This window comes from Petromyzon marinus, chromosome 66 (genome assembly GCF_048934315.1).
Source record: "Petromyzon marinus isolate PM22_M1 ecotype Great Lakes invasive population chromosome 66, UKy_Petmar_22M1.pri1.0, whole genome shotgun sequence".
NCBI classification, from domain to species: Eukaryota; Metazoa; Chordata; class Hyperoartia; order Petromyzontiformes; family Petromyzontidae; genus Petromyzon; species Petromyzon marinus.
Genome location: NC_133732.1, coordinates 2,618,778 through 2,646,335, shown reverse-complemented (window position 1 = coordinate 2,646,335; position 27,558 = coordinate 2,618,778). Strand labels below are relative to the sequence as shown.

General features: G+C 46.5%; 1 protein-coding gene across 2 annotated transcripts; it reads right to left on the bottom strand.

Moving 5' to 3' along the window:
* Window positions 1-344: 344 nt before the first annotated feature.
* LOC116956580 (uncharacterized) lies at window positions 345-25,517 on the bottom strand. 2 transcript variants are annotated; one of them, XM_076054400.1, is made up of 4 exons: window positions 25,412-25,517; window positions 19,590-21,674; window positions 6,420-6,479; window positions 345-4,784 (listed from the first exon to the last, which is right to left on the bottom strand). In XM_076054400.1, exons 2-4 carry the CDS (start codon window positions 21,667-21,669, stop codon window positions 3,640-3,642), a joined length of 3,285 nt encoding a protein of 1,094 aa, XP_075910515.1. In that variant the 5' UTR covers window positions 21,670-21,674; window positions 25,412-25,517; the 3' UTR covers window positions 345-3,639. The 2 variants fall into 2 exon arrangements, with proteins under 2 accessions (XP_075910515.1, XP_075910516.1); XM_076054401.1 differs by lacking the exon at window positions 19,590-21,674 and having other exon boundaries at window positions 25,412-25,453.
* Between the last annotated feature and the right edge of the window lie 2,041 nt (window positions 25,518-27,558).

Here is a 27,558-nt window from a genome sequence, read left to right as displayed (position 1 = left end):
CCTGCAGTATGCTGAGTGGGTGAAAGAGTGAGTGGGTGGGTGAGTGTGTAATCGGATGAATGAGTGGGTAAATGAGTATATAAGTGAGAATGTGGCTGAGTGGGTGACTCAGAAATCGGTGTCGTGAGTTACACGTGCAGCGGGTCAGAAGGTGGGCGAGCCGGTGGGTGAGTTCGCGGGTGAATGTATGAGTGAGTGGGTGAATTAATGTGTGAGTGGGTCGGTGAGTTGGTGAGTGAGTGGGTTGACGAGTGTGTGAGCGGATGAATGAGTGAGTGATTGAGTGTATAAGTGAGTGTGTGGCTGAATGGGTGATTACGTTTAGTGAAACGCGGTCGAACAACTTTGAAATTAATCTTTATTCCTACGAGCAGTACAGAAAAAAAATCACAAACCAAAACGGCGACAATCACTGAATGAAGGTTTTCTAAAAGGGGTACTCCGGTATACTCTCACACGCATGCAACAACAACAAAACTAATAAAGTTAGTCTGAAAACATCTCCATATATATCAAGGCCGTAGCCATGGAGTCAACATAGGGGAGACCAAATCTTTCCAGGGGGTCTGGGGGTCCCAACCCAGAAAAATATCTACATTTGAAAACGAATTTCCTGCCATTTCCTGCCTTAAAAAAATAATCACTAACACATGGGATGGACTTTTTTTTTACCAATAATGTCTTAGTGTATTGTATTACATTCCTCTGTTTTTACTTTTTACCATTTTTTGTTTCATTGTATGCAATGTTTGAGATTAGGGATTAATAAAGTACAACCATAACCACAATCATATGAACAGAAATCCATGTATTGATTTATATGAAGACAAGTCCAGATATTGTGACAAAGGTTTAGCAAATTGTTGTTTTTAATTTACATAGCATAGCAATTATTACTTCTTTTTTTATATGTTTATAGCAATATATTGGGGGGGGACATTTTGAGCATATTTTAATTTTGGGAGGGGATGTGTCCCCCCCAATATATATTATAATTACGGCCTTGACATATATATGACTGCAGAAGCTTGGGCAATTGTTGATAGTCGCTGGCTGCCTCCATCCCATTGGTTTGCAGCTACTCGGCCTGTATTAGACGCAGTTCACCATGGGCAGGTGTCCGGTAATCTGTGCTACGCCGGAGGCATACGCGGTTCTTTAAAGGCACTGGCTTCTGTGATGTTTTGTATCGATGAGCGCCCCCATCTCGTATTCACCAACGTTGCATTTGCGGCCTCTTGAAATATAGAGAACGTTTTTGGTTGTTACCTAATTCGAAAAAATGGGCTTTTCGTGTTAATTTTGGTTGCCGAACCCCTGGTTATGGACGATGCAAATTACATGGAGCTCTGTTTGATAGCCTTCCACCAGTACCTCCGATTAGCACGGCCGTCTCCGTAGGGTGCGAACGATGCAAATTATTTACGGTACCAATTAGTTAACTCATTCAGCACTAACCAGTCGTTGCATTGGAGCATTAACCTACTCTTATCGTAAAATTTTGATTTAAAGCTTTCGTGACTGCAGGGATTCATATTCTTGGTTCTTTCGGTAAAGTCACGTAGAAGGGAAACAATAAAATAATAAAAATATGAAACAATACAATTCTCACGACGTTTCGACTGCAACACAAGCAATCGTCGTGATTTGATTTATTTTATTTCAGATAATCGCTTAATCATAATGATTTTAAATTGCTTATTTTTTGCACATTTGTGCATGACGTTATGTTTTTAGGTGTTGTGTATACGTTGTTTTTAGCGTTTAGAATTTGTCTTATGTGTAAATGGCATAAAATGAACATACAAATGGAGAAAAATATATATCCTACTCTAAAAAGTGGCTGTATTTACTGTACCATACCTAACAATAGGGTTTTTACCCTTTTTTCTGGCAACAAAACTGAAACCTTTTTTTTTACAAGGAATCATTAACCACAATACTTGTGGTCAAAATGCAATAAAAAAAACTCTGATAACATAAGCATTGTCCTTGAAACTGATTGGTCCACACCAGAGACGGATTTCTTTAGAGCCTCGTCGCAATTGGTGCCGGACCAGAGGACGCCAATGTGGACCAATCAGATTCAAGGACAATGCAAATATTATCAGTGTGTTTTTTGTTTGCATTTTCACCACAAGCATTGTGGTTAATGCACACATTATTCCTTGTAAAAAGGTTTCAGTTTTGTTGCCAGAACAAAGGGGAAAAACCCTATTTCCATATTTTGGTACTGACAAAGGAGGTCTAATGATGTACCATACTTACCACTCTAATCTCGAAGGCTCTCCATGAGGTGGTGTACGTAGTACTACTACGCTCTGGTTTTAACAACACGATTGCGTTTGATGATCGCTGGACAAATGCGAACGCCGAATTACACAACTCACTTCTCGCCGGATCGCAGTGTAAATTTACAGTTTTTGTTCCTGTAGTTATCCGTCATGAAAAATGTATATACGTGCAGTATTTTGATTCTTTAGGTTGTTTTATGTAGTGTATAACATGCTGTATATAATGTGAGATTTTACCTTTTCTAGCAATAAACCAGGTCGTGTTAAAATGTTAAAACGGCAAATAGATACGAGACCAGTCCATTAAGAAAGCTGTCCCGCGTGTAGGCCAATCCGTTTCAAAGACAATGCATCATGCATAATTATCAGACCATGTTTGTTTGTGTGTGTGGTTAGGTGCCATAAATGACGTCACGCATCCTTGGGGGGGTCAGACATTTATGACGATGTGTGACAAGGGGGGTTTGGGGTTTGAGAAATGTGACGTCACATCAAAATGCGCAGCTTTAAATACATATAGACAACACGTTCTACTTAATTAAATATACTTTTTAATAGATGTTTTCTCCTACAACAGCAGAGTGCAGCGCCACATTAAGTACGCACTACAATGACAATAGTTTAAAGCGATTTGAAGCATGTTTTTCTTTTTTGGGGGGTGGAGGGGCAGCGCCTTGTGACGTCATATTTGAGGGGGGGTCTGACTTTTGTGACGCCGTGTGACTATTGGGGGCGGGGGTCAAAAATCGTCCAAAATCGCGTGACGTCATTTATGGACGGCCTCTTAATGCAGACTTGATTCCTTGCAAAAGGTTTGGTGTTTGAACATTACCAGAAAGGTTAAAACCTATTCTTAGTTTTCATACTTTGATACTGGAAAAAAAGGTCCCATGATACTAAATGTAATATTTGACACGAAAATAAAGCGTAGCTACTTTGGTCAAGCGAACGTAGCGGTTTTTCTGGATTCGCCCGGGACCGCTGGATAATGTTGGAAGCAGCCGGATAATTGCGTGCCAGATAATCGATGATCTACTGTTTTTCATAGCGCTGTACATAAAAATAAAATATGGATAAAAATAATCTAAGAGAAATATAAAGGCTGGTAATAATACTCTCGACATTCCAATCAAATGAAGAACTATGATAAAAAGCAAATAATAATAATTGCAGAGTAATCCAATCAGACAAAAAAAACACTGCGTTTTTAAAATCTTAAGTTACCGGCAAAGCTTGCAGTACAAATAGGTAATATATACCCGTGCGCGTGTGTGTGTGTGTTTGTGTTCAAAGCATCACACACATACACACTCTAGAGCATCATCACGACAAAATGTATTTGCCGTTAGAGGCGGTATCCCGTGAAGCAGCAATCGGTGAACTCGTCCACGTGGAGGCCGTTGCTCGACGGCATTGCACTCAGCCACACTTGGTCTCCCTTCCTGAGCATGAGCACGGTCGATCCGCTCAGCGGGGTGGACAGTGACGACGACGCTGATGACGCCGACAAAGACGACGACGACGACACCACCAACATCGGGCTTTCGTTCTTCACCAGTTTGACGCGCAGGGGTGGCATGGAGAGGCGGGGCAGCACGTGGAACGAGAAGAAGTGGGCGCCCTCCTCCACGCACGTGAAGTGGCCCTCCTCGGGGTCGTAGCTGTGCCTCGTGTTCGTGAGCACTGAGTCGAAGGTCAGCGACTGAGGAGGGTTGTCTGCGAGGTTGCTGTAGAGCGCAGCCACCTCGTGCGACATCTTTGCCGAGAAGGCGTCGGTGAGCTGAGATTCATTGGGGGGGCCCTGGATCCCAGGGGGCCCAGGCTCCCCCCTCTCCCCATCCTCTCCCTTCTCTCCCTTTTTAGCGTGAGCGCCATCAGCGCCCCTCCCTCCCCTGGGGCCCGTCTCTCCCTTCTCTCCCCTCGGACCCCTGGGGCCCGTCTCTCCCTTCTCTCCCCTCGGACCCCTGGGGCCGTCCATCCCTGGGACTCCCATCGCTCCACTCTCCCCTGCGGGCCCCGTTTCTCCCTGTTCTCCCCACGCCCCGGTCTCCCCCTTTTTTCCGCTCGGTCCAATGTCCCCCTTCGCCCCTCTCTCTCCCCTCAACCCCGTCTCTCCCCTCGCCCCAGGCTCTCCCTTCTCGCCACTCTCTCCCTTCTCCGCGCGCGCAGTCTCCTCGGAATTCTCTTCCCTCACCAACGCCTCCCCCTTTTCTCCCTTATCCCCCTTCTCTCCTCTCGTCCCCCTCGCTCCCATTATCCCCATCTCTCCCACCTCTCCCTTCTCTCCCCTCTCTCCCTTCGCCATGTAGGCATCGTCGTCAACACTGGTCCCTTCCCACTCTCCCGTCTCCCAACTTTTTGGTGGATCCCCCCAATTCAACGCCATCTCTTCCCCCTCTGCCGTCTCCCACACGAGGCTGATGCTGTGAGACGTTGGTCCGATTCCACCAATCGCTGGGTCGCCCACTGAGCCAGGGTGATGGCAGTTGCCTGCGGCAGAGGCATAACTGCTCATTAAAGGGCCAGGAACCGCTTGGGGCAAATTTGGGACAACCGTACGACACAGCAAATCATCACCAGCGACGGTTGCCACCACGTTTCATCATTGTAACAACAATCTCATTTTTCTTGGTTCTTTCGGTAAAATTTTCCTGTTGTGGTTTTCACACCTGATGATGATTGCTTGTGTTGCAGTCGAAACGTCGTGAGAGCCACTTTTTTCAAATTTTCTTGTTGTGGTTTTCACACCTGATGATGATTGTTCGTGTTGCAGTCGAAACATCGTGAGAATTGTATTGTTTTATATTTTTATTATTTTATTTTTCCCCTTCTACGTGACTTTACCGAAAGAACCAAGAATATCTTTCGGTAAAATCACGTAGAAGGGAAACAATAAAGCAATATAAATATAAAACAATAATTGTTTTATATTTGTATTATTTTTGTATTATTTTATTAATAATAACAATAATTGTTTAATTGTTTTATATTTGGATTATTGTATTGTTTCACTTCTACGTGACTTTACCGAAAGAACCAAGAATATGAATCCCTGCAGTCACGAAAGCTTTAAATCAAAACAATCTCATTGTCGCAAAGCCTGAACAGTCATTATTTTTATTTATCAGGTATGGCCCAACTGAGCTATGTAGCTCTTTTTCAGAAGTGACCAGGTTGTCACAAATGATAACTCAACGACAGTGGCTTATCCTCACCACTCGTGGAAATGCACAAGTTTTCTAAATGCCTGGCGTTGATTCTCAATGTAGAGGGAAAAAAACTGGAGGATCCGGAGATAAATCCACTCGACCATGTGGAAAAAGGCACACAAACTCCGAATATACGGCAGGCATCAGGGTCAGAATCGAACCCACGACCTCCTGTATACCAGGCGATGTAGTTAACGTGACGCCAGAAAAATAATCAGGACAAGTCATAATTCGTTATAGTTACGTGCAATAACATAAACGTGTATTTCAATATGTGGAGGACCAGAGAGCCCATATTAAGGAGGCATCGTCTGCGTATTCATTATGGGACTGGCAGAGAAGGGCAAAGTCATGAAGAATGAACGCTATGAGATTCTACAGATGCGCTGGTGATGCTGATGTGTATGGCAGTGATCCACAAGCACAAATAACCAAAACAAAAACCCAAACATAGTCATCAACAACACTTTTTGGCCTTAAACAGGATTTAGATGTATAGGGGACTCCTCTACTTACGAACATTCGACTTAGGATCTTAAATAAAATACGAACAAACCTGTCCGTATGTCCAATTTTACATCTGCTGAACATGAAGAACCAGTGGCATCTACATCTGCAGAACATGAAGAACCAGTGGCATCTACAGGAGATTATACTAATTTTAACGCCATTCCCCGTGTTTAGTGTACATGCCGTACAACATGTTTGGAATCAACAGGAGAAAAGTTGGACTTACGAACAATTTACTTACGAACAGAAACCTAACTCGCTCGTAAGTAGAGGAGTGCCTGTATATAATGTGACGTTTAAAGCCAACCTTAACATCTTTTACGTGCGACGAGGAAGGGACATTGTTGTCAGAATGATGAGTGTGGTGAGTGTGGTGGGTGTGATAAGTAAAGGATTCGTCTCTCACAGTCTGGAGTCTCTGGTTGACTTGTCGGTCTTGTCTTAAATTCTTCTCTTCGTGAAAATCCTGAGAAGATTAAACGTGGGTCACTCACAATCATCTACTATCATACACCCACCCACTCACTCATTAACTCACGGCTACTGATTCACCCACTTACTAACTCGTACTCACCCACTCACTCGTACTCACCCACTCACTCACTCACCCATTCACCCAACAACTCTAGATTGAAAATAATTTATTTAAAACTGCTTTTGTGTTTAGTGTGTTTGTCCTTCCTCCTGCACCTCTGATTAGCGCGGTTGGCTAGGTACGGTGCGAAAGAACTTCAACACACATACACATACATAAGTATTGATTTGAAGCTTTCGTGACTGCAGGAATCCACACTCTTTATTTGGTTCATTCGGTAAAGTCACGTGGTAGGTAGAAAATCAAATAAATCACGACGTTTCGGGCGCAACACAAGCGTCCATCATCAGGTGGGAAAGCTTGTGTTGAAACCCGAAACGTCGTGATTTTTTTTATTTTATACCTACGTGATTTTACCGAAAGAACCAAAGAGTACACACATAAGTACTTTGAGGCGTCAAAGGCTCGCTGGCAGGAGGTCACGGGCGTCACTTGCAAAGGATGCTGCGGTGACGTGATGTTAACTACCTCGCCTGATATGCAGGAGGTCGTGGTTTAGATCCTGACCCTGATGCCTGCTGTATATTTGAAGTTTTCATTTATTTTTATCTTTTCTTTTTTTTTTACAATCAGAGGAAACAAGAAGATGCTCGGTGTAGTCGGCACTTCGTTTCGTTCATCATTTGTTTTTTTTTTAGTTTATGTTTTCAATGCTTTGCTTTATGTGCCCCCCCCGCCCCTCCTTATAAATGAAAGATTTCACGAAAGATTTTACGCTCTGCTCTCCTCCTTCTTACCCCTTCCCTCTCTCTGTACCCCCTCTCTCGACCCCCCTCTCTCTCTCTCTAGCCTCTCCCTACTCTATGTCTATGTTCCCCCTGTTCTCTATGTAATATTTGTTTAAAAAAATACTACGACAAGTGCTGCATCTGCACCCAGCCCTTCTCGCAGTCCTACGGCCTCCGACGGGTAGCTCAGATCTGCATGCAGAGCTCTCTACCGTCTTCTGCCACCGAGCACACGGCCTCCTCCAGCGTCCACTGCTCCTCTCTCTCTCTCCTGCTCTCTCCCCGTGGACGTCACGTGGATTTTTCTCCGGGTCCTTCAGGTTTTCCCTCCACATTTAGAATCAACGTCACGCGTTCAGAGTACTTGGCTGATGCTGCTGCTGTAAATGTCCACGTGATGATCATAAGCCGCTACTTCTTTGAGCCATCATTTCTGATAGCCAGGTCCGCTTCTCAAAAATAAGTTCTATAGTGCTCAGTGGGGGCCTTACCTGGTACAGTAATAATTATTTAAACTATTCTTTGGGTCTTTCGGTAAAGTCACGTAGATAGGTTCAAATTAATAAAAAAAAATATAAAATAAACAAAAACACTACGACAGGAGGAAAAAAGAGGGGAGGGAAGCTCCTGAACGCAGCCAGAAACAGTCTGTGGTGATCGAAACGTCGTCGTTTTTTGTTTATTGCATATTTATGAATTTGAACCTATCTACTTGACTTTACCGAAAGGCCCAAAGAATATGAATTCCTGCAGTCACGAAAGCTTTAAGTCAATTATTTAAAAGTGTTTTATTCATTTAGTTTAAGGTGCACCTCCATTGCCTTGCTGCGATTCGTCCCGTTGTTTAGAGCGTTTCTCTGCTGCCTTCTGCTGTTGATCCCTGCGCCTACCTCCACCATTCCTTACAGCGCCTTTAACGAGGCTCCTCATCCTCCTCAACAGAGGCCGGTGAGTGCGCACTCAGCTCTTCATCCTACTCATGCTACTCCCCGTTGTTGCTGGAGGGCGTCTACCTCCAACTGCCCAGTAGCGTCCTTCACGAGCCTCATCCTCAGCAGATGCCAATCATGACACCGCTGGTACCAGTCATAGGTAAGCGATTGGACTCCAAACCCCAACGTACACAGTAGAGGATGGGGCACGCCCCCACATTTAGCTTCAGGGGCTGACCTCCGGGCTAATAAATTGAGCTGCGGTGTTTGTGACGTAGTGGGAGGGGTGGTGTGTTTCTGATCCGCTATTGCATATAACACCACTGCCCTTGTGAGGAACACTTTAAAATAAAGTTTCGCCATTTGACAAACCACCCTACCCCTACCCTAGTGTCTCAGCTGTTGTGGAGTCTCCACCAAACTTAAAGGGCTCTATTATCCAATAGCACGGTGCCCATGCCCTACGAAAAACTAAAGGGCCTACGTAAAAAAATACCATGTTTTCTGTTTGCGTGATAATTTTTTTACCAATATTATTTATTCTTGAATACATATTTATATAGCAAGGATAGGCGCAGTGTTTCAAATTATATCTGCTTATCTGCGGCACACAGTGCGCTCCCGTTGAATTAGGGGACAGACTAAATAATGAATGAACGAGTAACGACATCTGTCCAGCGGCTGGACGAAGTACCACGTGAAACAAGCGAGTAACAGCGGCACAAGTAGTGGCATGGGCAGCAGTTGCAACTGTTGGAAAGTTATCACTGAAGGCCTACGAAACAGAAATGCCTACGGCCTACAAGAACCTTCATCCAGCCCTGCCCACTTCTCCGGAGGACAGAACCACAATGCAGAGTACATTAACTGATCGTCGTCTCAGAACTTTATTATTGTTGTCTATTTAGCCGACCTGTCCCCCTTCTCTCGCAAGGATTCACCGCGGGAGGAGAGGGGACAAGGCAGACCGGCTACACTTATAATGACCAAGCCCTCGTGTAGCTTCACAAGCCGGAAGCACCTCACTGGTTGGGGCCATGTCCAGATCTTTCAAGTGTAGAGATTGTATCACTACCAACGACACTCCACCTGACGTGGTGGACACCGCGTGACACAGATAATCAGGAAGTAAAAACAAGTCCCTCTGATTGGTAACTTAACGGCGCCTGAAAGGGAATTGGTTAGAGGCAGGGAAATCTAAGAGGATTGGAGGATACATACAAAATGGAAAGGGTGGAAAACAGAGGACGATTTACAGTGCGGACAGTTGGGATCCGTTAGAGAAAGTTGAAAGGTGATTAGCTGGAGGGAAAATGGAAGGTAACTCTTCGAGAAAGGGGTTTGATGGATATATAAGTGGGGGGAAAAGGCAAGACCTTGAGATGCTTGGAATGAAGGGAATCGTTGAAGATCGTGGCTCATTCTTGAAGAAATAAAAACTCACATTATTGAAGACTACTCTGTTGGGTGTCACTGCACAGGGATTCTGTGAGCTCCTCACACAATCGAGCCTGGTTAAAATTAAAGCCAAAGTGGGATTCGTAGACAAGCCATCCCGAATGTTTTGAAACCGGGCATTGTGGATGATCTGGCAAAGCGGTCCACGTTTCGTAAGCAGAGATGAAGGGAGGGCATTGCTATGGTTTGAGAAGACCTGAAGCTCCTTATAGTAATAGTAATAATAATTCCATCTATATATCACTCTTAATCAATAATCTCAAAGTGCTGTGACAGCCTTGTAGGTCAATAGCAGCATCCAATGCAAGGGGTGTGATGTGCTCACGAGATGGTGTTTCGTGTAAAGCGTTCTAGCAGCAGCAGCAGCAGCATTCTGAACGAACGGAAGTCTACCGAGCACCTCGTTCGGAATCCCAATCAGTAATGCGTTGCAATAGTCAAGTCGGGAGAACACAAAGGCGTGTAATTAATCAGGCAACGTGAATGGACGCAGCTAGGCAGCCAAGACAAGAAATGATAAAGGTGGTGGTGGTGGAGGTGGTGGGCAGCAGTGCAGCGGTTAGCGCTGCCCTGCCCTACGAACCTCGGGCAGCGACCCGAGTTTGATTCCCGCTCATGGCCACCAACACTACTGGTGACGATTATCTGAACCTGTCCTGGGCCTCCCCTAGGTCGACTCAGCCTCGAATGAGTCAGCTGGGTGCGGTGTGTAGTAAACATCGTGTAGGGCGTGGTGCTGGCCACCCACCCCCTCGTGTGCCACAATGCCCGGCCTTCACAGGCGCTGCTGCAACTCGCTTTTGAAATCCACTTGCCCCCAGCAGTCTGTTCAGACTATGTGGGGGGGGGGGAATCTTTGTCTTTGATTGGTTGGCTGAGTGAGCTGAGATGAAGATCGATGGAGGGTTGGCAGGCAGGTGTCACATGACGACGCTGCTCCAGGTGGTAGACTCAAGCGTCGCCCCCGCTGGGTGACTGCAACGTCTCAGTGGATCGCCACCGCAGGTGCCCCTGGCCGAAAGCGTTCGGGAAGTCCACCTGGCCAGCTGCTTCCCGAGTGAACCTCCGAGGCGAGGGAGTTTTGGGGTTCATTCCAGGGCTGGACGAAGGTTCTTGTAGGCCCTAGGCATTTCTGTTTCGTAGGCGTTCAGTGGTAACTTTCCAAGCACAGAGACAATTTCAACCGAGAAGATGGATTCTGGCTTAACAATCATTGGAAGGATTTGATAAAACATTTCAGGTCTTAATTGATTGTTCACGCTTACAGTTGCTTTCAGACAGCATACATTAATTTTTCGTCTCCCCCCTCCTCTTTTCAGAACATAGATGGACTCGTCCTTCTAAACAAACTGCCAAATCGCTGCCCATGGTGCTAACGGTTTTTATAAATAAATAAATACAAACCGCCACTTCTTTCAAATGTTTCTTGCCATTGGTTTTTCACACCTGATGATGACCGTTTGCATTATGGTCGAAACGTCGTGAGAATTTTTATTGTTTTATATATATTTTATTATTTTATTCTTTCCCTTCAACGTGACTTTACTGAAAGAGCTAAGAATATGAATTACTGCAGTCACCAAAGCTTTAAATCAAAATTTAACTTTCCAACCGTTGGTACTGCTGCCCATGCCACTACCACCGCCGCTGTCACTCTGCTCATTTCACGTGTTAGTAATTCGTTCCATTCTTTTGGACAAGATTTCGTTACTGATGATATGGTTCATTATTTAGTATGTACCCTCATTCTATGGGGAGCGCGCTGTGTGCCGCAGACCACTGCGAATGAATTGAAATGAGCAGCCAACAAAATTAAGCGGCAAAAATAATGAATGAGATTGTGCGAAAAACGCCATTTTAAGATGTTCTTGATAATTCTTCAATGAAAAAAATCTCGAAAAGTTAATCACCGGTGTTATTTTCTCTCTCACCTTATGACAAAAACGACTGACAATTACATGACTCTGCCTCTTTGCATATACACTGTGCCTATCCCTGCTATATACATATATATTCAAGAAGATATCTTGGTTAAAAAAGCATTTTCAGACAAAAAAGTAGTCAAATTGCTTTTTCGTAGTCCGTGGGCATAGTGGCTACTGCGGCCTATTGGATAATTCGGCCCTGGTGAGTGGGTGACTGGGTGGGTGAATTAGTGAGTGAGTGAATGGGTGGGTGAATGAGTGGGTGAGTGAGTAGTCCCCAGGCACAGTGCGTATTACTGTTGCCTATTGGATAAAGGCCCTAGCTCGTTCTCTTCCTGGACTCTGCCAAAAATGTTGGCTTTCACCAGGAGATATCTTAGGTTCCTCCCTTCTTGGAGCCTCGAGCATATGAGCGAATTGGATATATATTGTATTTTCTTTTCTCATCTTAAAGGGATATATTATATAGCGCCTTAATTCAACAATAATTAACAAGGGTACATATTTTGATTTAAAGCTTTCGTGACTGCAGGGATTCATATTCTTGGTTCTTTCGGTAAAGTCACGTAGAAGGGAAACAATAAAATAATAAAAATATTAAACAATAAAATTCTCACGACGTTCCGAGTGGAACACGAGCAATCATCATCAGATGTGAAAACCATAGCAAGGAAATTTGAAAAAAGTGGCGGTTTTTTAACGTTAGCACCACGGAGAGCGATTTGGCAGTTATTCAGATGGACGAGTACATCTATGTTCGGAAAAGAGAAGGGGGGAGACGAAAGTAATGGATGCGGTCTGAAAGCCACCGTAAGCGTGAACAATCAATTAAGACCCGAAATAGTTTATCAAATCCTTCCAATGATTGCTAAGCCAGAATCCATCTTTTGTATTATTTTATTGTTTCCCTTCTACGTGACTTTACCCAAAGAACCAAGAATATAAGGGTACATATGTAGTGACACGGAATGGGTCACTATGGGTTGTAGCGCTGGTTTCTGCCAGAGAAGGGGATCTGCTGTTGCAGCAGCCCTGTCTCCCAGCGGGTCATGTGATAAGCCGGAGAAAGGGATGTGGAGCAAAGGTGAAGCCCGGGAAACTTCTAGTAGGTTCTAGAAGGGGGGGGCGTGGTCGAGGGCGGATCGGGGCCACGCTGGGTGCGATGAAAGGGGACCACGAGCAAGGTTCGGGGCTATTGTTTGGAGTGGAACCCGCCGTGCTGCTGAAGTCTTCGTCACCGTCTTCACCTCCTCGGCATTACATTTTGATTTAAAGCTTTCGTGACTGCAGTGATTCATATTCTTGGTTCTTTCGGTAAAGTCATGTTTGACTTTACCGAAAGAACCACGAATACTCCTCGGCATTGTTAGTCAGGCAGCCTGTTAGCTGTCCTGACCATAGTGTAGTTACTCCTCGTACGTGTGAAGGCGATAATGAATAGAGTGCCTCCTACTATTAGTGTCTCTGAGTGACTCAGACATGTGAATGAAACAGTGGGGATTAGGTGAATGAAATAGATGACAGTAAACTATGATGAATGGAACGAATGAATGGCAGTTAATGAGTAATAGCCATATATTGAAAATAATGACTATCATTACTCTGACAGTAAACGATGAATGGATTGAATGAATGGTGTTAATGAGATTATGAAGAGGGATAAGTAACGGTGGTGGCTATGAGGAGAAGATTGAGGGGTGAGCTAGGGGTAACAATAAGAGAGTTGTGAGTGAGGAGCAGAAACCTAGTGAGTGAAGCTTACTGTCTAATGTGGATAGGGGGAACGTTTGTTCCAGTGAAAGGGGGGTGGGCGAGGATAGGATAGGAAGCGAAAGTGTGGGCTGAGCACAAGGAAGAGAAGGAGGAACAGAGAGAGAGAGAAAGACAGCAGAGATTGATAACCTAGAGGGCAAGAAGGCGACACGTAGACAGTGGCAAGATAGATACATACAAAAAACGCGACAAATGTAATTAGGGAACGCGTTTTTTTTTCCATAACGCGGATTCCGGAAATTCGACATATACACATAACGTGGTCGAGCTGAATGGAACTACGTCGCAGCGAGTCAGAATGAGCGGTGGTTGTGTAGTGACACAAATGGTGTCACTACTGTGCAGCGACAGTACCGAGTGAATGGGGGGCTGTTTTGGTTCAACCATATAGTGATTCCGTTCAAGTGGTTAGCGACGGTGGCCACCACACCATTGGAACTTCCTTTGCCGGTAGCAAAATATGATAATTGTTTTTTTTAACCCTTTTAATCTGGTAACAAAACTGACACTTTTTTTTCACAAGGAGTCATGTTTGCATTGACCACAATACCTGCGGTCGGAATGCAAACAAAAAAAAACATAACTCTGATAATGTATTGGCACTGTCCTTGAAATGAATTGGTCCACACCCGAGACAGCTTTTCTTAAGAGCCTCGTCTCACGTGGTGTTGGACCAGATGACGCCAAAACGCGCACCACTTTTCGTAGTTAACCCTTAATGTACGTAGTTATCCGGAATGTACAGAGTTAACCTTGGAACGTTGAGCAGTGTTGGTTGTGTTAATGGATAAACGTGTTGCCTCCAAGTCTTCGTGTGCAGCTGATTAGAACCCACTACAGTTATAACGGCTGCTGCCTCAGCGTAGCAGCATCATCATCGCACAAAACATGAGGGTGCCGCTGGATGCTTCTTGGATGCTGCCCACAAAGCACCTCGGTCTTTAAATTTCGATTTAAAGCTTTCGTGACTGCAATGATTCATCATCTTTGGTTCTTTCGGTAAAGTCACGTAGAATGAGAATAAAATAATAAATTGATAAAATAAAATAACACGATAATATTAAGGCCGCATTGTGTTGTGGCCGAAACGTCGTGAGAATATTATTGTGTTATTTTATTTTATCAATTTATCATTTTATTCTCATTCTACGTGGTGACTTTACCGAAAGAACCAAAGAAGATGGACCTCGGTCTTTGTTCAGGCCCTGCGTTACGCAGCTCGCGCATTACCACGGACCGTGCTTTACACCGTGCATTGTATATTGTTCATTATAACGCGATTCCCCCCCATAACGCGGTGTTCTTCAGGAACGAAACTATCGCGTTATTAGGAGAACAGACTGTGCTTTAATCTTTAACGTGTGGCGTTTTGGTAACTTTTTTTGAAGGCGGAGGGTTTTTTTCCTGGCCCATCGCACCTGTCCAGAAACTCCATTGGTCACCAACTCACCCCTCTCACCCACCTACTAACCCACTCAACCGAGAACCCACCTGCTCACTCACCCATAACTCACTAACCCAAAGACAAGGACCAAGATCCACATGTAGCCTTAACAGACTGTTGGAGCAAGTGCTATTCGCAAGCACCTATGAAGGTTGGCACGGCACATGGTGGGGGTGGTTGTCCAACACTACCCGCGTCCGACCACCTTTGTCTCCCCAGTGGCGATATTTACACCACGCACCAGGTACTAATTTGAGGTTTAATCGACCTAGGGGAGGCCCAGATCGGTTCAGAAAATAGTCACTGGTGGAATCGAACTCGGGTCGCCGGGTTTGTAGCGCAGCGCGCTAAACATTTCGCTACCCAGTAAATCACCCACCCACTCTCTCACTAGTTCACCCATCCACTCACCTACTAGCACACCCATTCGCTCACTCACCCTATCATTCACCCAGTCACTTACCTACCTACTTACCAACCAATCAATAACCTACCAACTCACCCAAAAACTCACTCAGTCACTCACCTACCAACTTTTCCACTCATTTGTTCACCCATCCACTCATTCACCTATTCACCCATTAGCTCACTCACCTACACACCCACCCAGTCATCTACTTATCACATACTCACCCACTCACCAAATAACCTGCAAACTCACCCAATCACTCACTCAACCAGTCACTCAACTACCCACGCTCCCACTCACCAACTCAATTCCTCATACGCTCACCCACTGACCTAATAACTCACTCGTTCAGTCACTCATTCACCCAATAACCCACCAACTAACTCACTCACCCGATAACTCACTCAACCCAGTCACTCACCAACTCACTCTCCCACTCATTCACTCATCCATTCACCCAACTGCTCACTCATGAATTCACTCAACCAACAACACTAACCGCCATTTGCTACTAAGTAGCGGTGACATCACGGCAATTGTGTCAGGCTATTTGCACTTTAATGCCACGTGAAGTGTCGAACACTGGCTGACAGAAGGTCACGGGAAAGAACCAGGTTTAATGGTTTGACTAACTAAGATGAATGGCTGATTGACCACTTGTGCCCCCTTCTGTGCCAACTTGTGTTTTAGCCGCCGGGAGCTCTGCTCATTGTTGTCAGCGTCGCTCCTCTGCCCTCCATTGTTGCTGGAGGGCGACTCCCTCCAACTGCCCAGTAGCAGCGTCATTCACGAGCCTCCTCCACAGAGGCCGATCTTGACGTGGCTGGCACCAGTTATTGGCACGTCCACTCAGCTCCATATCCTTTCATGCCAGATCATTCCATCTCATCTCTAACCTGTGCCGCGCCCGTTCGCCTCCTTTATCCAGCCGAATAAAACTATTTGGGCATACGGTGGCTGGACATGCGGGCTGCAAGACCCAGCTAACACAGCCTTGTCTGTCGGAGGAGCTCACCAATGGCATGGTATCCAGATCTTTCAAGGATTGTGAGATCCTAACACAATCCAGCCTGGTTAACCCCAGGATGGATCGTAGGCAGGCTAGCCTGAATGTTTGTAACCAGCAAAAATGTTCCAATAATGGGGTCCACATTTCGAAAGCGTAGAGAAGGGAGGGCAAGACCATGGCCCAGAAGACTCAAAGCTTCGTGTGGAGTGATAGACCATATAATTTCCACACAGCATTACGCAGTCCATGAAAAGACAATTCTGCTCGACTGATTGAGAGTGAGAGCTCTGCTGTCAAACTATAGCTGGACATAAGCACATTGCCCAGGTATGGAAACCTATCCACTTTCTCCACAACGACAAACCAATGGGGGGTTAAGGGGGTGAAGTGTTTCATAATACAACATACCCAGGCAGGTGCTTAGTTATAAGGGGCTGATGGTAAGGCTACATCTCTTAGTGGCACGCTCCAGGTTCAGCAGCAGCGCGTTCAATTCCTCCTCTGAGTGAGCACAATGACCAGATAATCGGCATACATAGCATGGTTTACCAATAGAGAGCCATCTCTAGACCGCACCTGAGCAGCGATCAGCCTTCCATTGTATCTGTACCAGAAGAAATTCCTCCGGTACATCCATGGAAAGATTTTCGAACGACGTGGCCAGAAAATATGTTAAATAATGTCGGTGCCAGAGGACATCCCTGTCGCATTCCAAAGTGAAAAGGGAATGGCTTTGGCTCACAGCCACGTAGCTTTACCCAGGCCCGCCCACCATCATGTAGGTCCTAAATTTTTGTGAGCAGAGAGTCAGCGACTCTGAAAGCATGAAGAACAACCCCAAGCCCAGGCCTACTAATGGTATCATAGGCATTGCACAGGTAAATAAAACAGAAATGTAGGTCCTGTTGGAATTCCCTACATCTCTGTTGTATTTTGTTGTAGCAGAAGGACTGAAAATATGGCATATGTGTAAGGACCTCCCTGGCCTGCAACCAAATTGAGGCTCCACGAACCTCTGGCACACTGAGGAGGGAGATACCCCTGTAGATGTTACAGTATGTGTGGTCCTCTTTCTTAAAGAGCACCCTTCCTATCTTGCGAAACCCGTCCAGAGGTCCAGACTGTCATTATGATGTTGTATAAGGTAGTATGTATCAAAACACCACCATCCCTCAGAAGTTTGCTTGGGAGATCATTTCTGCCTGGTGCTTTTCCTGGTCCCTCCGGATTATCTTCCGTACTTCCTCAACAGATGGCACTTCAGCCAACCACTCACAGGGGGTGATTACTTCTTCAAATATTTGAGGCACCGCAGCCTCAACATGATGTTATCTGTGCTGAGGGATTTTTCCCTCCCCCACGACCTCACAAAAATGCTCTACAAATCTGCAAAGTTTTTCTTGGGGATTGGAGGTCGGATCACCTGACTTTTCTCTAAGCATGATGATAGGTGTGGTGCTAAAAGTAACTTTTTCATGTAATTAAAGAGTGATTTGTGATCGCGAGCTACTGAGGCAGACTCCGTCTCGCAGCAACCTGCGACCACCACCCATCCTTGCAGGGCCACACGGCTCTTCAAACCTCCGAACAAAGGCTGCAGTAAGCCTCCTCATTCTCCAACGTGGGATGCTGTAGATGGTGAGAGTGGGCCTGCCGTTTTTTCTCAGCAAAACTGGAACACCTATGTCAGCCAGGGTCTCTGCGGAGATTTTAACTATGTACACAAAGTAGACAATGCATCTGCATTAGCCACAGTCCTAAACCTTCCCCATTTCCCATCGGCATCAGAAAGATGGAGGGACGATGCCAACCCCAGCTGCAGGCAATGATAACATTCACACTTGAAACTTTCATCAGCTACCTGAAACCAGGGCACTGTGGGTTTGAATGGGGTCCTGGATGTACACCCACCACCGGAGTGGAAGGATGGCAGGAACATCTTACACATGACAAGCCGATCGTCAGTGGGCAGATCAGATCCACGGCAGGTCCTGTTGTCCATGACATGGGCCCGCATCCGCTGTTCCGTCACTATATAGTCCAGCAGATGTTCTTGCTTGGACCTGGCGTGCATCCATAATGTTGTGTCGATGCACCAATGCCGGTACAGCGTGTTGGTAATTAGAGGCCCATGGGCTGCACAGAAGTCTAGCAGCCACCTTCCATTGTTATTAATATGATCTGGACAAATGCCTACCAATCACTCCAGCCCAGGTATCAGCTACATTAAAGTCACCCAACAGGATTACTCTATTCCGAGGACCCACTTTAGCTAGCACCTGTGACAGGAGGTCAAAGAAGGCATCTGACTCATTGGCTTTGCCTGCATCCCTCCACTGATGTTCATCTTTGGTGGGGGTGTAAGTAACCACCACCATTCCTCACCTCCCCTTAATGGGGAGGTGAGCCCAGAGAGGTGAGCCCAGAGTTACCTGGAGCTTACAGCTTCTCACACCTCACTGTCACTCTCCCATGCCCCCTTAATTATTTTGTTAAAAAGAATAGCCACTCCACCCAGGGGTGGAGCCAGGATTTCAGGTCGGGGTGACATTCAACAAATTTTTATTTCAAGAATGATTAGAGAGTCAGGCTGTTGAACTAGACGCCATCGGTTGGCGACATACTCTGACACTGCAGTTGCACGGAGTCGCCAGACCGAGTGTGGTACACTTATACGCAGAATGTCACCACCCCTGTCACCCCCCCTGGCTCCGCCCCTGACTCCACCCCTCATAGTAACTGGAGCCAGAGCCGGTCTACCGGACCTCCAGAATGCCACAGAGATTCAGGCGGTACCGTTTCTGCTCCAGACAGAGGAGTGGCAGCCTTTCCTTCACAGTTAAGGTTTCAACATTCCACTTGGCCACTCGCAGTGGTTTTTTTTCTGTTCTGACCCCGCCAAATGGGGTTTGGCCAGGATCCGTCATAGATGCCTGTGCCCCCGGGGCCTCCAGCACAAGCTTAGTTAGATTTTTTCCATGTACTTTAGTGGTACTTGGGTTAAAGGTGGTGGGGTTACCAGCCCCTCAGACCCATCCAGAGATCCCATTGGCCGCTGTGGTGGCTACAAACACCATGAGGGGAATAGCCGATTGAAATTGGCTTCCCCCCATGGCATTGCTCATCACAGCATTACCATTTGGCACCACAGTCAAGGTAGGGGGTTATTTTGCCGAACACTCTCTAAACCACTTTCCCACCTACTCTCCCACTCAAACGCGCATTTATTCATTCACTCATCCACTTACTCTCCTACTCACCCATTCACTCACTCCCTTCCATCTCCTGAGGTATTCTCCTTACCATCCTTCACCGCCAGAACGCCAGCACCAGGATCCTGGCCGCCTTCCGTCACCAGGGCTTTAGAACGGTGTTGTTGCTTGGTTGGGGTTGAGCCGTTGGTACTAGAATGGATGTCTTCATTTGTTCCAGTGGTGTTAGAACTGCCATGTGCAGCTGAGTCATTGGCGTTAGAACTGGTCTGTGCAGCTGAGTCAGTGGCGTTAGAACTCCTTTGTGGAGCAGATTCACTGGCGTTAGAACTTTTCTGTGTAGCTGAGTCAGGAGCGTTGTAACTGCTCTGCGTAGCTGATTGAGGGGTGTTAGAACTCCTCTGTGGAGCGGAGTCATTGGTGTTAGAACTGCTCTGTAGAGCTGAGTCAGTGGCATTAGATCTCGGATTGACGTTTGAGTCAGTCTGATTGCTCCCACCCTCCCAGACATGGCGAGCGTTAGAACCTATTTTTGTAGCCGAGCCAATAACGATTAAATGGATGCGTTCCCTTATGTCATCAGTGGTAGAATTGCCACGTGAAGTTTCATCACTGGTGTTAGAACTGCGATGTGGCGTTGCATTATGGGTGTTGGAACTGTTCTGTTTAGATGGGTCACTTGCGTTAGAACGGATGTCTTTCACTTCCAAGCGAGTGTTATAACCAGCGAATGTAGTTAAACTGCTGGCGTTAGAATTCCACCATTTATTCAAGTTAATTTCGTTAGAATAAGGGTGTTCTAACACCCTTATTTTATGGGTGTTAGAACTGCCCTGTGTTACGTTGTGATCGTCATAATGGATGCCACTGGAGTTAGAATTCCCACGTGCAGTTACACTGATGGCATTCATATGCAAGCCTTTTATCCCCAGGGCGTTAGAACTACCCTGCGCAACAGTGTAATTGGTGTTGGAACTCTGCTGTTCAGTGGAGTCTGTTGCGTTAGAGCCCAGATCACTGGTGAGATTGCTTTTGGCCACCCAACTCCCCTGTGTAGTCAACGCACTGGTGTTAGAACTTCCCTGTGTAGCCCATCCACCAGCGTTAGAACTTCCCTTTGTATCCAATCCACCAGTGTTATAACTCCCCTGTGTAGGCAATCCACCAGCGTTAGAACTTCCCTTTGTAGCCACTTCACCAGCGTTAGAACTTCCCTTTGTAACCACTTCACCAGTGTTAGAACTCCCCTTTGTAGCCACTTCACCAGCGTTAGAATTCCCCTTTGTAGCCACTTCACCAGCGTTAGAACTTCCCTTTGTAGCCACTTCACCAGTGTTAGAACTTCTCTTTGTAGCCACTTCACCAGTGTTAGAACTTCTCTTTGTAGCCACTTCACCAGCGTTAGAACTTCCCTTTGTAGCCACTTCACCAGTGTTAGAACTCCCCTTTGTAGCCACTTCACCAGTGTTAGAACTTCTCTTTGTAGCCACTTCACCAGCGTTAGAACTTCCCTTTGTAGCCACTTCACCAGCGTTAGAACTTCCCTTTGTAGCCACTTCACCAGTGTTAGAACTCCCCTTTGTAGCCACTTCACCAGTGTTAGAACTTCCCTTTGTAGCCACTTCACCAGCGTTAGAACTTCCCTTTGTAGCCACTTCACCAGTGTTAGAACTTCCCTTTGTAGCCACTTCACTAGCGTTAGAACTCCCCTGTGTAGCCAATCCACCAGCGTTAGAACTCCCCTTTGTAGCCACTTCACCAGTGTTAGAACTCCCCTTTGTACCCACTTCACCAGTGTTAGAACTCCCCTTTGTAGCCACTTCACCAGTGTTAGAACTTCCCTTTGTAGCCACTTCACTAGCGTTAGAACTCCCCTGTGTAGCCAATCCACCAGGGTTAGAACTTCCCTTTGTAGCCACTTCACCAGCGTTAGAATTTCCCTTTGTAGCCACTTCACCAGTGTTAGCACTTCCCTTTGTAGCCAATCCACCAGTGTTAGAACTTCCCTTTATTGGCAATCCTTTGGCGTTAGAACTCTCCTTTGGAGGCAATCCTTTGGAGCTCTGAATGCCCCTGCTTCTGCGGCTCTGTGCCCTGACCGCTCCTAGTGTTGGAACGAGGAGCAGCAGCAGCAGGAGGTGGAGGAGGAGGAGGTGGTGGAGGTGAGACATTCTCTCTAGAGACAGAGGGTGGAGAGAGAGGGGAGAGAGAGATGGTGGAAAAAGGGGGGGGAGGTGGAGAGAGAGAGGGAGAAAGGGGGGAGATGGAGAGTGGAGAGAGATGATGGAGATATATGGTGGAGAGGGGGGTGGAGAGAGATAGGGGGGGAACGAGGGGGTGCATAGAGAGAGGGAGATGGGGAGGGGAAATAAGGGGAGAGAGAGCGAAGAGAGAGAGATTGTGGAGAGAGGATGGAGGGAGAGTGGGAGAGAGGAGAGGGTGGAGAGACGGGGGGAATAGAGAGATGTAAGAGATAAAATAATTATGCTTTATTAGTTTCTGAGCACAGGCCCAAAGACAAACACCCCCATTCCTCCTGCAACAAACAGCACTGTTGAAGGTGTAACGGATAGCAGTTGACACGTTTCTTAATTTGAACGGAGTTATTATGATGATTATTTTTTTATTATTTTAAGAAACTTTGGGGAAGATAGAGGCTGTGGGAGGGATTTTCCAAGTGGAGAGAGAAGTGGACGGGAGCCAGAAAAGAGTTAACGTCACTGAGAATGAGCATCATCGATCGGTCGGTCGGGAACTGGTTCGTTCTAAATCGAAAGAGCAATGAATCGAAATCGTCAGCTGCACTTCGTTTTTTGCGATTTATCCAACGGTTTTTTATTTCGTGAGCTTTAATTTACGAAACTCAATTTTCTTAACCTAAATAAAATTGATACCATAATTACTTTTGGAAATGTTCATTATACGTCGCACACGCGTGTGCATAAAGCGAACAAATATATTGCTCCGGTCTATACGAAATCTACACAATCTCCTCTACAATACAGTTGTTGCCTTATCGTTACACTATTGGGGTGGAGTTTGATTGGCTGTGGCTCTGCTATTATCCATTTAGTGGGCCGAGTCATCGCTGAGCACGAGCATCATCGATCGTTAAGTAATTCGCTCTAAATCAAAAGAGTAACAATCGATATCGTCACCTGTGCTTCGCTGCGAGCGATCCATCCAATCATTTGTTTCGTGAGTTATAATTTACGAAACTGTGCTATGGCAGAGAAACGTCAGCGTGTTGCTTTAACTTAACATCAGAAACTGGATATTGTATACGTACATTGTAAGACGGCAGTTCCATAAAACATCTTTGCTGCAAGTCATGGCATTTATGTAACAACTGTGCTCAACATAACAGGTAACAAGGACCATATCATAAACGTCACCAGCAGCTCAGATTCTTCAAGTTCATTTAACTGAAACATCATTTACACCGAGATTAGTGGGGTTTTGACGTAGAGATCCGCTGGAAAATTGTTACACGTTTTAATTATCCATGATGTTTGAATAATTCGCGGGCATCCTCCCTGTCACTCGCATGGATAATTGAGACTTCTAACCGAAGTTACGCGTTGATTTTATGTAACCAGGTGACAACTACATTATGAGACCTCCTTTGCCAGTAACAAGATATAGGAATAGGTTTTACCCTTTTAACTGGCACAAAAACCGATACCTTTATTCAAGGCATCATGTATGCAATAACCACAACACAAGCAGTCAAAATGCAAACAAAAAAGACAACTCTGATAATAATATGCACTGTCTTTGAATTTGATTGGTCCACACCCGAGACGGCTTTTCTTAGAGCCTAGTCTCCATTGGTGTTGGACCAGAAGACGCCAAAAGGCGTACAACTCAAAAACAGCGCCTATCACAAATGATGAGCTCGAGGAAGTGGGCTCACTATCACGTGGAAATGTCGAGCAGTAGCCAAATAACTCTCAACGCATACATGAGGAGGGGAAAACGGGAGGACTCGGAGAGTAATCCACGGGGAGAAAGAGACACAGACTCCAAATATACAGCACGCATTGTCAGGGTCGGGATAGAACCCACGACCTCCTGTACACCTGGCGAAGTTGTTCACATCTCCTAGCCACCGCTGCGCCACTTTAATTGACATGGGTTACCAAAACGATTAGGGGGAAAAATACAATTAAAGCACAGCAGTGTAGGGAATTGAAATCAGAGCAAAAATCATGGAGAAATTATAACAAAGCCGCATAGAAAACAGAGCAAAACGTAACAAAATTGGAAATCGGCGGAAACAACCGTGTGTGTATGTGTGTATCTCAGAGTATCCCTGTGTGTCTGTGTGTATCTCAGAGTATCCCCGTGTGTGTGTCTGTGTGTATCTGAGTGTATCCCTGTGTGTCTGTGTGTATCTCAGAGTATCTGCGTGTGTGCGTGTGTGTGTGTCTGTGTGTATCTCAGGGTATCCCTGTGTCTCTGTGTGTATCTCAAAGTATCTCCGTGTGTGTGTGTCTGTGTGTATCTCAGGGTATCCCCGTGTGTGTGTCTGTGTGTATCTCAGGGTATCCCTGTGTGTGTGTGTCTCTGTGTGTATCTCAGTGTATTCCTGTGTGTCTGTGTGTATCTCAGAGTATCTCCGTGTGTGTGTGTGTCTGTGTGTATATCAGTGTATCCCTGTTTCTCTGTGTGTATCTCAGGGTATCCCCGTGTGTGTATGTCTCTGTGTGTATCTCAGAGTATCCCCGTGTGTGTATGTCTCTGTGTGTATCTCAGAGTATCCCCGTGTGTGTGTGTCCCTGTGTGTATCTCAGGGTATCCCCGTGTGTGTATGTCTCTGTGTGTATCTCAGAGTATCCCCGTGTGTGAGTGTCTCTGTGTGTATCTCAGGGTATCCCCGTGTGTGTATGTCTCTGTGTGTATCTCAGAGTATCCCCGTGTGTGTGTCCCTCTGTGTGTATCTCAGGGTATCCCCGTGTGTGTATGTCTCTGTGTGTATCTCAGAGTATCCCCGTGTGTGTGTGTCTCTGTGTGTATCTCAGGGTATCCCCGTGTGTGTATGTCTCTGTGTGTATCTCAGAGTATCCCCGTGTGTGAGTGTCTCTGTGTGTATCTCAGGGTATCCCCGTGTGTGTATGTCTCTGTGTGTATCTCAGAGTATCCCCGTGTGTGTGTCTCTCTGTGTGTATCTCAGGGTATCCCCGTGTGTGTATGTCTCTGTGTGTATCTCAGAGTATCCCTGTGTGTGTGTGTCTCTGTGTGTATCTCAGAGTATCCCTGTGTGTGTCTGTGTGTATCTCAGTGTATCCTCCTGTCTCTCTCTTTGTATCTCATATTATCTCTGTGTGTACCTCAGTGTTTCCCCGTGTCTCTGTGTGTACCTCAGAGTATCCCCGTGTGTGTGTCTCTGTGTGTATCTGAGTGTATCCCCGTGTATCTCATGTCATCTCTGTGTGTATCTCAGTGTATCTCTGTGTCTCTTTGTGTACCACAGAGTATCCCCGTGTGTGTGTGTATCTGTGTGTATCTCAGTGTATCTCTGCGTGTCTCTACGTGTATATCAAAGTATACCTCTGTGTGTCTAGTGCCACCCGAGTTCGATTCCCATTCATGGTTACCAACACCGGTGACGATTCTCTAAACCGGTCTTGGTCCTCCCCTAGGTTGACTCAGCCTCAAATGAGTACCTGGTGCGGTGTGTAGTAAACATCGCCACTGGGGAGACAAAGGCGGCCGGGCGTGATATAGACCACCCACCCCCTCGTGTGCCACAGTGCCGGCCTTCATAGGTGATCGCTAACAACACTTGCCCCAACAGTCTGTTAAGGCTATACGGGGGATTTTTGTCACAATGTATATCTGTGTTTACCTGTGTCTGTGTGTGCATCTCTGTGTGTGTGTCTCTGTGTGTGTGCCTCTGTATGAACTCACAGTTGCTCTGTCTCTCTCGGTCTCTCTCTTCTCCAGCTGAAGGTGGTAACCACTGCGGTGAGGATAAGTGCCCGTTTATATAAGCACCCCTGTGTGTGTGTGTACGTATGCACGTCTGTGTATATGTGTTTGGCAAGGCTGCGTTGGCTGGGTCATGCAGCCCGCATGTCCACCCACCGCATGCCCAAACAGCCTTTGTTCGGCCGGATAGAGAGGGCTAAACGGGCGTGGCATGCGCTAGAGGAGAGATGGAGTGATGTGGTACAAGAAGATGCGGAGCTGAGTGGATTTGCCAATATCTGGTGCCAGCGGTGTCAAGATCGGGCTCTGTGGAGGAGGCTCGTGAAGGACGCTCCTGGGCAGTTGGAGGCAGTCGTCCTCCAACAACAAACGGAGGGCAGAGGAGCGACGCTCACAACAACGAGCGGAGAGCCGGGCGGTTAAAGCACAGCAAGTTGACACAGTAGGGGGAACAGGTGGAGCATCAGCCAGTCATCTCAGTCAGTCGACCCGTGGCACCTGCTGGGTCTGTCCCGTGACCTCCTTCCAGTGGGCGTTCGACACTTCACGTGGCCTTAACATGCACATAGCCTGGCACAAGCGTCGTGGTGACGTCACCTCCACTTAGTAGCGAATGGCGGTTTTGTTGCTCGTTGAGTGAATTATTGGCTGAGTACTTGGGCGAGTGGATGACTGAATGAGCGAGTGAATGGGAGAGTGAATTGTTGAGTGACTGGATTGGGTGAGTAAGTGAGTGAGTGGATGAGTAACTGAGTGAGTTGTTGTTGTTGTTGTTTGGGTGACAAAACAACCCTGGTGGTGGTGTGCTGTTGAGCAATGGCACTGCGTCAAAACGAACGCCTCGAGAGACGCCCGCAGCCACCACAACGGCTATCGGGGGCTCTGGATGGGTTTGCGAGGGAAGGGGGGGAACTGAGGGGTCGGGGGTTGGTAACCTGCCTAAACCTTTCAATGACCGCAAGTTCCGTATCCATCGGGTGCTCGCAGCGAAGCTGCCATTGGCTTCTGGTTGCCAAACGAATGCATTGACGGGAAGTCCTTAACTTACTGACGCAATTCGTCCCCGGGGCCTGTTCGTAAGTCGAGCTGTTCATAAGTCGAGCTGTTCGTAAGTCGAGCTGTTCGTAAGTCGGAACGCGGCAACGCACCGTGTATTACGGTTCAACAAGAAAAAATGGAAGCGTTGTTGAACTCATTAATTAGACGAAATATTGGACATTTGCAACATAATGCTGTTAAAAAAAGATACTGTCTGATAAATAAAAAAATGAAGTAACAATGAATATAAACAAAATAATGTATGTATTTATTAACTTACCTGGAGTTCTGACTCTGGCTTGCTTGTCAGAGCCACTGTAATTGTACACACACACGGGGACACGCACACACAGAGAAACACAGAGAAACACAAACACAATTACAACGATCCCCCATATAGCCTTAACAGACTGTTGGGGCAAGTGCGGTTAGCGAGTAGCACCTATGAAGGCCGGCATGGCACACGATGGGGAGATTGGCCAGCACCACGCCCAGCTGCCTTTGTCTCCCCAGTGGCGATGTTTACAACACACTGCACCAGATACTCATTTGAGGCTGAGTCGACCTAGGGGAGGAAAAGGACCCATTCAGGTAATTGTCCCCAGTGCAGAATGCTAACCGCTGCACTACCGCTCCCCCCACGCACACATAGACACGTGCACGCGTATACACGTACACACACACAACCACTCACTTCCAGTGCGAGGTTGACTCATGACAACTAGTGGAGGATCGCTCCGCTGAACAAAATAGTTCCGTGGTTCAGTTTGCAGGTGAGAGTTTGCGTTTTAAGTTAATGTCAAAAACATTAACATTGCATGGAAGCTGGTTCGTAAGTGCGAGTGTTCGTAAGTGCGAGTGTTCGTAAGTGCGAGTGTTCGTAAGTGCGAGTGTTCGTAAGGGCGAGTGTTCGTAAGGGCGAGTGTTCGTAAGTGCGAGTGGTCGTAAGGGCGAGTGTTCGTAAGTGCGAGTGTTCGTAAGTGCGAGTGTTCGTAAGTGCGAGTGTCCGTAAGTGCGAGTGTTCGTAAGTGCGAGTGTCCGTAAGTGCGAGTGTTCGTAAGTGCGAGTGTTCGTAAGTGCGAGTGTTC